The sequence below is a fragment of the Malaclemys terrapin genome, chromosome 5, assembly GCF_027887155.1.
Source record: "Malaclemys terrapin pileata isolate rMalTer1 chromosome 5, rMalTer1.hap1, whole genome shotgun sequence".
In the NCBI taxonomy this organism is placed as follows: domain Eukaryota; kingdom Metazoa; phylum Chordata; order Testudines; family Emydidae; genus Malaclemys; species Malaclemys terrapin.
In genome coordinates, this window is record NC_071509.1 from 102344532 (window position 1) to 102354837 (window position 10306).

The following is a 10306-nucleotide window of genomic DNA, read 5'->3' on the forward strand; positions in this document are numbered from 1 at the left end:
GCCCTTGTTGTTGTGAAGAAAAACTTGAAAATGTGACCCAAGTGAATCTTAAAGTCTCCAAAACAGAAGGTAAATAAAAATAATTTATTATGTTGTTAAAATTTAATGATTTTTAAGCCAATTGCATGATTTTTGAAGGGGTTGACATCCTTTTGGAATACTTGCACTATTGCAATTGCCTTCAAATCTCACCAAACTTTTTCCTCCTGGCTACCTGTATCCCTCCTTAGCAGGAGGGAAAGAGTAGCAGTTGAAGCATGGGTTGATGCCTGGAAGGACTGGTCCTCTAGGTTTCCAGGCATGTTAAGAGCAGTATTTTAGCCTTCTCAGACTGCACTTTCTCCCCCACAGGAGATTACCAAGTCTCATGATTTTTTTATCCCAACCCGCATGCTAGCTGGTGTTGTTTCTGAAGCCTTTGTGCGCTGCCAGGCCTCCCACAGCGCCGCTCCAGCTGCACGCGGAGCCCGAGCCCGAGGCCGACGGTGGAACACGTTCTCCCCGCTCTTAACCTCAACTAGGGGGACCAGACAGCAAGCGTGAAAAAACGGGACGGGGCTGGGGGGGTAACAGGAGCCTATATAAGGAAAAGACCCTAAAATCGGGACATCTGGTCACCCGAACCTCAGCAACAAACCCACCCCGCTCCCGAGCCCCCAAGCCGAGGTGGAAGTCACAGCCAAACCATAGAGACGGCGTCTATACTTCCGGGGGAGATGGATGGGCTGCTGGCGGCGGTTGACGGACGCATGCGCAGTGATGACGGTTCCTCTCTGCGTGTGCGGCACTCGTTGGTAAAATAGCCGCATGCGCACTAGTGGCATGACTCCAGACTCAGGCGGAGAAGGAAACATGGCGGAGCCGGAGTGAGTGGTTAATTTGCGAGCGGGGGCTGGCAGGGAGGATCCGTTTCCGTCCCCGGGGAGGGCGGCCCCTGGGATCGGGAGGGCCCCGGAGCGCTACCGAGTAGCCGCCGGTGGGGGGAGGGGTGTCTGTGCGCCCCGGGGGGTGTCTATGCGCCGTTGGGGGCGGCGGGAGGGGACGCACGTGCGCGCTGCGTGGTGGGTTCCCGCGGGCGGTCCCGTATCTGCCGGGCGCTGAGCGCGGGCCCGGCCCGTGAGGAAGCTCTGCTGGGTCCGGCGCTGCTGCGGCGGCAGGGCCGGGGCGTGACGGGTCTCGCTTGCCGTGTTCTCTTGCGTTAGACCCAAAAGGAAGATCCCGCTGGTGCCGGAGAACTTGCTGAAGAAGAGGAAGGCGTATCAGGCCCTCAAGGCCACCCAGGCAAAGCAGGCGCTGTTGGACAAGAGGAAGGTACGAGCCCTGTGACTGCCGGCACCCGGCGCTCTCCCCGGGGCAGCTGCTCCTTTGCTCATGCCTCTGCAGCTCGCCCCGGAGGTGGAGACTACTAAAGCACATTCTGCAGGAGTGTCCCCATGCGAGGCTGGGGAGGCACTTGTATGGGCTATTGCCTATGGAAAAGGCTCTGAGCGTTTCTGTAGTTTAATAGTTGGGGGTGGGGTTGCTATGGAGGGTTTAGATGTGGGAGAAAGCACCGTTTCTAACGCACAGGATAAGGGATTGCTGTAAGGGAGCTGGGGGTGGCTGTTGTAATTGCTATGTGTATCCGTGGCCTTTATTTGTAGTTTAGCTAGTTGTAGTACCAAGCTGAATTGCCAGCCAAAACCTGTCTACGCTGAACAAAGAAGTGTTGCAGAAAACGTGTTTGGTTCCCACATTGTGGTTTATGGACTTGTGGTCTGTAGAGAGCTCACAGGTTGCACTGAGTCCCCAGAAGTCAAAGGGACTTAAGCACTTTCCTTTGGCCCAGATTTAGGAGCCTGGCTCTGCTCAGGATTAGCAATCATGACCCCTCTCCTGGAGTTACAAGCCTAAGCAATCATTTTTCAAGGAAAAATAGAGGAGGGAGTGATATCTTTCTCTTCTGCATCCCCATATGCAGTAGTTAGAGCACTTGTCCAGGATATGGGAAATCCAGGGTCAGTACCTCAATCTGCCTGATTTGGGTCAGGGAATTGAACTCCAGATATTTCATCTTCCAGGTGAGTGCCATAATTTCCAGTTAGTGGGTTTTCTGGAGTGGCTATCTCAGTCTCTCCTGTTGAAGCTGTTCTTACTTTGTATGAAATAATTATTAATTGGGACAGAGAACGAGTGCTTGATTAGAGCAGTGGTTTCCAAACTCTTTTTTTTTTCTGGCGACCCAGTTCAAGAAAATGGTTGATGCCCGTGATGGAGGGGTATTGGGGAGGGAGGAGTGCTCAGGGCTGGGGCACAGGGTTACCTCGGGTGGCTCCTGGTCAGCGGGGGTGCTAAGGCAGGTTTCTTGCCTGTCCTGGCACCATGGACCATGTTGCGCCCCGGAAGCAGCCGCCGATGGCCGCAAGGCCAGCGAGGGGCGGCCCCCTGCCGCTGGCCCTTTCTTTCGTACACACCTTCTGAGAGAGCTGATCATCTCTCATCTTTCTATATTTAGCACCAGAAGGGGAAGCAGATACAGTTTAAACGTATTGAGACATTTGTTCGAGATTCCCGGCGCAAACACAGAGATGAGGTCCGGTTGAAGCGCATGGAACAGAAGCCTGGTCAAATGGTTCTACCTCAGGGACAGAAGTTGGCCTTTGTTGTACGGATTGCAGAGTAAGGAACTTCTTCTTTGATACCATTTCCTTCCTTTTGCTGGTTCTCCCTGTACTTGCCCAGGCTCATTTCCTGGTCTACACTTGCTGCAGTGGAAAGGAAAAGGCAGGGGTTATCAAGATTCAGCCCCCCACAAGTGATCATGGGGTGATGCCTGGGTGGGAGAAGTACACTTACCAGTGTGGTTTCTCTAATTCAGGATTAAAGGGGTGAGTCCAAGGGTGCGGAGGGTGATAGAGATGCTGCGGTTGAGGAAGATTTTCAGTGGCACATTCATTAAACTGACTCCAGCCTCACTGAAGATGCTGCGCACTGTGGAGCCCTATGTAGCATGGGGGTGAGTAATCCTCTGATTTTCATAAGTGGTAAACTGTAAATATTATTCATAGTGGCTTTTTTATGTAGTTACTTTCCTCTTGGTTAGTTAGCTCTTTCAATTCAGTTCACAACTTTGGTGTCTTGATGTCTAAAAAAGGTGTTGGGACCCTTTTCTCTAAATATGCTTCAAATACTAGCACTTCTTATTCTGTGACATGACAGTGATGTAGGCGATCCCCTTAGTTAACTCTGTGCTGCACTGTTAATACCTCCTGCAGTAACAACCAGGTATTTGATTTCGTACAGACATCCCAATCTGAAATCTGTACGAGAGCTCATCCTGAAACGAGGTCAAGCAAAGATCAACAAGAAGAAGGTCCCTTTGACAGACAACATTCTGATAGAGGAGCATCTAGGTAAGGAAGAGGACCTAAAGGCAGTGAACTGAGGAAATTGGGGACCAGTGTTCCCTCTAATTTTTCCCATCCACATGCAGAATGAATTTTGTTATGTGCACCAATATGGAGGTGATGTGTGACACATGACCTTCATATTGGTGTACATAACAAAATTCATGTGGTGAGGATGGGGCTAAGGGGTTCTGAATGTGGGAGGGGCTCAGGGCTGGGGCAGAGGGTTGGCATGCAGGGGTGTGAGGGCTCTGACAGGGGGTGTGGGCTCTGGGGTGGAGCCAGGCATTAGGAGGTTTGGGGTGCAGGAGAGAGAGCTGGGGGAGTCCTCTCTCCCCACTGTATCCCCAGAGCAATCTCCCCGCAGCAGCTTTGGGGCTGGGGCTGCAAGATAGGCGCCCCAGCGGGTCTGGGCCACGTGGAGGGGCGCCCTGGCTGCGGCAGGTCTGGGCTGCCCCAGCTGCAGCACGTTGGGGGCCAGGGAAGGGGTGCCCCTCCCCCAGCTGGTCCCCGGGCAAGTTCATTGAGCACCTGTGTGGCGCTAAATAGGCTGCTGTGCAGCTTCCAGGGAACTTAAGTGGTGGGGGGAAGGGGGTCTATAACTTAAATGGTTTGCGATATATGGGGAGACTGTGACTCATTGAGAGAAGATGGAAATATCTGTGTGGAAATGTGAGGGTAGTCTGGTGAGGTGCAGAAGGATTTTATAGTTGTGCATCTCCTTATTTATTTATTTGTGCCCTTCCTCCCCCAGGGAAGTTTGATGTCATTTGCCTGGAAGATCTTATTCATGAAATTTATTCAGCTGGGCAGCATTTCCGAGAAATCACTAATTTCTTATGGCCATTTCATCTCTCTGTTGCTCGCCATGCTGCACGTAACAAAGTGGGTTTCCTCAAGGAGATAGGTGAACCTGGGTACCGAGGCGAGGGAATCAACAAGCTCATACGTCAGCTGAACTAGTCAGGTGCGGAGTGGTTATTTCTTTCATGTACCATGGTGTTGATTGCTGTGGGTTCTGCAAATTATTCATACCATCTATTTCTTAAAAATATCTTGCACTGGCCTCATACTTGACTGTTGATTGTACAGAAATGACTGTCAGAGCAGTGGGAAATTGAAGCTCTTGGAGTGAAAAGCTAGCAGCTTGTCAATGTGGGGATATTTAGATTGCAAGCAAAACACTTACAACTCTTCTGGGCACCATATAAATAAGACTGCACTGGATTGATATTTCTTAGGTTTGCCACTGTATCTTCCTTTAGACATCAGCAGTCTCACTGAAATCTTCCTTAGAAGCCAGACACTTTTTGTACTTGTCATGTTCTTAACAAAGCTGATATCTTTTTTTTTTTTTTTTTTTCTCCCTGTCATCTAGGGTCCATATGAGGATTTTAGGTTTTTTGTCTCCTGCGCCTTGCTGAATGTTTGTTCTTGAAGACTGTTGGAACTGAGCAATGTGACATTACATCTCCTGTCTGATAACTTCTTCTGCCTTCAAGGAGAAATCATGCCTGAGGGAGATCGATTTAGTACTGTTCCTTCTCCAGGAAGAAGTCAAATTGCTATCCAATATGAGCAAAAAGTGACTTGAACTTCTGGGGAGCAGAACTTTCCTGTACATCTGATGAAACAGACATCACTAAAACAAATTTTTACTATTGTTGGTTTTACACCATCTTTCTTTTGAAGGATCTGTCCTTTGGAATGAACTTGTACTTGCAAACAAGGGGTTTGGAAGATTGGGGGGGGGGGTCCCCCACTATTATTTAATCCTTCATTGCAGCTGACTTGTGCCTGAGGATCTTGTGATTCAGCATTCCCAAATAGAATCAGTTTGTCTCTAGTGACCTGCACTTTCCTCCAGCTACAAATTTCCCTTAGTATCACAGTCGCCTGGTAAGATGTTTATCCTTCCTGATGCACAGTTAAGGCTGAGGAGTGTATTGTAAATACATCCCTCAGTCACTGTTGCTGGGCAAGCTGCTAGCACTAAACAAACTAATAGATGTTCTAGAAATATTCAGAAATAAGCAGACCATGCTTAGGCCACTGCAAAAGTGGTGATCTGCTGCTGCTGCTTGATCACAGGATGCCTTTTAGATTCTCCTAAATCAGACTTTACAGGGACTCACCATTTCCCTGAAAGGAAATCTTATTTGACCTTTACCTCATTGATTAAAGCTGTAAAGAAGTCCTTTCTTACTCAGTGGGACTTTCAAATAAATTGTTATCAAACTCTGCTGTAGATTGAGGTTAGCGTATGTGTAATAAATCAAGCAGCAGAGAGGAATTCAGGAGGGCAGTTTTCTTTGGTAAAACCGAGCTTCTATCTGTACTGAACATGAGAATTGACTATCCCTAAACCTAACTAGTAATGGCAGAAGAAATTGGAAAGTGGTGCTCTGATTGTAGTATGAAACTAAGTGGGATTACACTCTTGGGAGAGGAGTATCTGTGCTGTTTTGCAGTCATTTGCAAAGGAAGTGCTTCTGAGCATGTCTTGCTGCTGCAGTTGCCAACCTGACCCATTTGGAAGGGGAGTGAATGGTGTTATTAGAGTGTGTGAAAAGAGGAGGGAAGAGACCACTGCACTTCAGTAAAAATGATCTTTTCACATAACTTTGGGAACAAGTGTTAGGGCATGGATAGATTTGTCATAGGCTGAAAATGAAGGTCTTGCAAGATCTTGGGGAACAGCGTGGGTCAGTGTACACTAAACTCAGAGTAAGGAGAATTGTGTTTTCTCCCATCTCTGACTGACTTTGTGGTCTTGGGTAAGTTGGCTCCTCTCTGTGCCTCAGTTTCCCAATCTGTAAAATGAGAACAGTTATATTTGAGTTCTATGGATAAAAACACTGGAGTATTGCTATGGATGCATAAGAACAAGTGAAGAAATTTTTGACCTTTTTTACAGTATGCTTTACTCCTGTAATGCAAATTTCCTCTACTTGAAGTCTTAAAGGTGACCTGTAAAGCTTTTGAATTTTTCTATTACTGTCATACATCATGTAACTCCTTTAAAAAAACAAACAAAAAAACAACTTCTTTCTGTCTTATTTCTTCTTCCATACATGACGTAGGCCTTAGCCACTTGTAACTTCATTTTCTGTTAAATAATTCCATCAGAAACCTCATGGATGTGTTAAATTAGGAAGCTATAATGTTAACTGCTCTAAACATGTCCACATGGGGAATTTGCAGGAGTTTAACTTAAATTAGTTTTTAAACTGATGCAAAGCCCTGGGTGGATATTCTTTCACCTTGAGTGGTTTATCAGTTTAGGATAAAACAAAATAAACCTGGTTTAAATCAAAGTAAGTGTCCATGCAGCCTTTTTGCAGTGATTTATCTACATTGGTTTAAAATATCAGTTAAAGCATTGCAGCTTTCTGGTGTAGACATGCCCTTAGTCTGAGGCTTTTTGCTCCCACCTTTGGGTCGGAGGCAGTAATGTATTAAAAAGTGAGACAGGGCAATTGTTTTTGCATCTGCTTATTATGCAAACAGCAGTGATGAAAGCAGGGAGCTGAACCTAAGAACCTCTGTTTTGGGATTCCCTAGCGCAAGTATTGAAGCTACTTCATTCATTTTTAAATCATGAAAGCAGGCTGTTTGACAAAAATCAAGCAGAAGTGGATCTTCTTAGACCATGCGTATTGTAAACTAAAGTGAACAAATGCAGAAAAGCTTTGCAAATCACCTTTAAGAGGTTATCTGGTTTTTCCTTAGCCTATAGAATTTTCAGTACAATTCTTAGTCTAGAGCAATGCATATTTATACCACACACCTAGAGAACTCCAACGGAGAAACCAAGCGAGAATCTGATTTTTTTTAGATCATATGTAATTAACAAAATCTAATCCAGAATTCAGATTTTACTCTGTATTTCAATACAGCTTGATCCTCCATATTCTCAGCCACAGGTCAATCAATGGGACTCTGATTCAACCAGTGAGTCACTGCAGACTAACATCATACTTTCCTTAGAATGCAGTGTATACACGAGGATCAGATCCAATCACAGCATAAATGTTCTGATGAATTCAGAACCTAAACTTCATGCAAACAGGTATGCCAAAGCCTTATAAAAGAGAGAGGTTCCCCAAGTCAGACTTGTTTTAGTGGTAACTATTGAAGCTGTCTCATTCTGTAGACAAATTAATTAGACATCAGTAGACAGAGTGAGAAATCCAGCTGGTGAATATCTACTAACTTCCAAACCAGGCTGGCAGTAATTGGAAGACCCATAACAAAGTATCAGGCTAAAATAAAACAGCTAGAGCATAAATTCTCAATCTGGCTAATTTCCTAGTAGAAAAATATTTTCATTTACGTGTATAGTTTTGAGCATTTGAAACATGACAGGATTCATTGTGACTCAGTCACTTTATAGGAAGGAGAGAGAACCACGGTGAAAAAACTGCCACAGCATCTAAAGAATGCAGAGTAATTGTCAGCAAAGACAAGCTGAGCAACTTGAGTTTGGGTGTGTGGGGGTGGGCCCTTTTTTTGTCTCAAGTGATAGAGCTTCTTTGCCTACAAACTGTGGGGTCCAGGTTTGAATCTTCCTGCAGTTACAGGGCACAGGAGATATGCTCCCCAAGCATGACTAGCAGCTGCCAGAACCAACATGGATTAAAACAGTGGCTCTCAAACTTTTTTACTGGTGACCTCTTTCACTTAGCAAGTCTCTGAGTGTGACCCCCCCCCCCTTATAAATTTAAAAACACTTAATATATTTACTACCACTATAAATGCTGGAGGCAAAGCGGGGATTGGGGTGGAGGTTGACAGCTTGTGACCCCCCCCCATGTAATAACCTCCCGCCCCCCAGTTTGAGAACTCCTGGATTAAAAAAATGTTGTCCATACTTGGTCAGATCAATGGCCCATCTAGCCCAATATCCTGTCTTCCAACAGTGCCAGCACAAGATGCTTCAAAGGGGATGAATGGAACATGGCCATTATCAAGTGATCCACCCCCTCGTCAACTCCCAGCTTCTGGCAGTCAAAGGTTTAGGGACATCCAGCGCATGAGGTTGCATCCCTGACCATCTTGGCTAATAGCCATTGATGGATCCATCCTCTATGAATTTATCTAACTCTCTTTTTGAACCCAACTACATTTTTGGGCATCACAATATCCCCTGGCAATAAGTGCCACAGGTTGATTGTGTTTTTGTTTGTTTGTTTTAAACCTGCTGCTTGCTAATTTCATTGAGTGAGCCCTGGTGCTTGTTATGTGAAGAGGTAAATAACACTACCTTATTTACTTTCTCTACACTATTCATGATTTTATAGGTCTCTTATCATGTCCCCCTATAGTTATCTCTAAGATGAATAGTCCCAGTCTTTTTAATCTCTCCTCATATGGAAGTTGTTCCATACCCCTAATCATTTTTGTTGCCCTTCTCTATACTTTTTCCAATTCTAATACATTTTTTGAGATGGGGTGACCAGAAGTGCACACAGTACTCGAGGTGTGGATGTACCATGGCTTTATATATAGTGGCCTTGTATTTTCTGTCTTCACTATCCCTTTGTTTTCTAATGTTCTGTTGACTGTTGTGACTGCTGCTGCAACTGAGCAGATGTTTTCAGAGAACTATCCACAATGACTCCAGGATCTTTGAGTAGTAACAGCTAATTTATTTTATATGCATCATTTAATATGCATAGTTTTTGTTTTCCAATGTGCATTACTTTGCACTTATCAACATTGAATTCAATCAGCCATTTTGTTGCCCATTCATCCAGTTTTGTGAGAGTTCTTTGTAGTCAACTTTTGTCTTACCTATCTTGAGTAATTTTGTATTGTCTGCAAACGTGGTCGCCTCACTGTTCACCCCCTTTCCCAGATCATTTATGAATATGTTGAACAGCACTAGTCCAGTACAGATACTTAGGGGACCCTGCTATTTACCTCTGACCAGTTATTCCTCCCCTTTGTTTCCTATCTTTTAATCAGTTATTGCTCCATGGGAGGACCTTCCTTCTTATCCCATGACTACTGACTTTGTTTAAGAGCCTTTGGTGTGGGACCTTGTCAAAGGCTTTCTGAAAGTCTCAGTACACTATCAACTGGATCACCCTTGTCCATGTGCTTGTTGACACCCTAAAAGAATTCTAATAGACTGGCGAGGCATGATTTCCCTTTTAAAAAGCTGTCAACTCTTCCCTGATATCATGTTCATCCATGTGTCAGATAATTCTATTCTTTACTATAGTTTCCACCAATTTGCCTGGTACTGAAGTTAGGCTTACCGGCCTGTAATTGTCAAGATTGCTTCTGGATCCTTTTTTAAAAAAATCGGTGTCACATTAGCTATTTTCCACTCATCTGGTACAGAGCTGATTTAAGCAGTAGGTTACATGCCACAGATGGAAATGGGCCATTTTCATTACCACTACAAACAGTTCTTTTTCCTCTCCTGCTGATAATAGCTCACCTTAATTGATCTCTCCTTATAGTGTATATGGTACACCCATTGTTTCATGTTCTCTGTGTGTGTGTGTATATCTATCTATATATAAATCTATCTTCCTACTGTATTTTCCACTGCATGCATCCGATGAAGTGGGTTGTAGCCCACAAAAGCTTATGCGCAAATAAATTTGTTGGTCTCTCTAAGGTGCCACAAGTACTCCTGTTCTTTTTGCGGATACAGACTAACACAGCTGCTACTCTGAAACATGCCACAGATGATAGTTCTTCAGTTTCACTTTTGAGTTCCTTCAGCACTCCTGGGTGAATACCATCTGGTTCCAGTGACTTATTACTGTCTTATCAGTTTGTTCCAAATCCTCTTCTATTGACACCTCAGTCTGCAACAGTTCCTCAGATTTATCACCCAGAAAGGATGTTTCAGATATATCAATTTTCACTGCAGAGGATGTGAGGGAGACTGATGCAAAGTA

At 45.0% G+C, this 10306-nt stretch overlaps 1 protein-coding gene across 1 annotated transcript; it reads left to right on the forward strand.

Annotated features, from left to right (window-relative positions):
* The first annotated feature begins 788 nt into the window (after positions 1-788).
* On the forward strand, positions 789-10019 carry RPL7L1 (ribosomal protein L7 like 1). Its single transcript, XM_054029543.1, has 7 exons — positions 789-866; positions 1203-1311; positions 2495-2658; positions 2858-2995; positions 3283-3392; positions 4141-4353; positions 4765-10019. Exons 1-6 carry the CDS (start codon positions 808-810, stop codon positions 4347-4349), a joined length of 789 nt encoding a protein of 262 aa, XP_053885518.1. The 5' UTR covers positions 789-807; the 3' UTR covers positions 4350-4353; positions 4765-10019.
* Positions 10020-10306: the final 287 nt, after the last annotated feature.

Coding starts and splice junctions, on each gene's coding strand:
- RPL7L1 (XM_054029543.1), top strand. CDS start 808: ATGCGCACTAGTGGCATGACTCCAGACTCAGGCGGAGAAGGAAACATG. Junction 1,312..2,494: donor CGCTGTTGGACAAGAGGAAG/GTACGAGCCCTG, acceptor TTCTATATTTAG/CACCAGAAGGGGAAGCAGAT. Junction 2,996..3,282: donor GAGCCCTATGTAGCATGGGG/GTGAGTAATCCT, acceptor GATTTCGTACAG/ACATCCCAATCTGAAATCTG.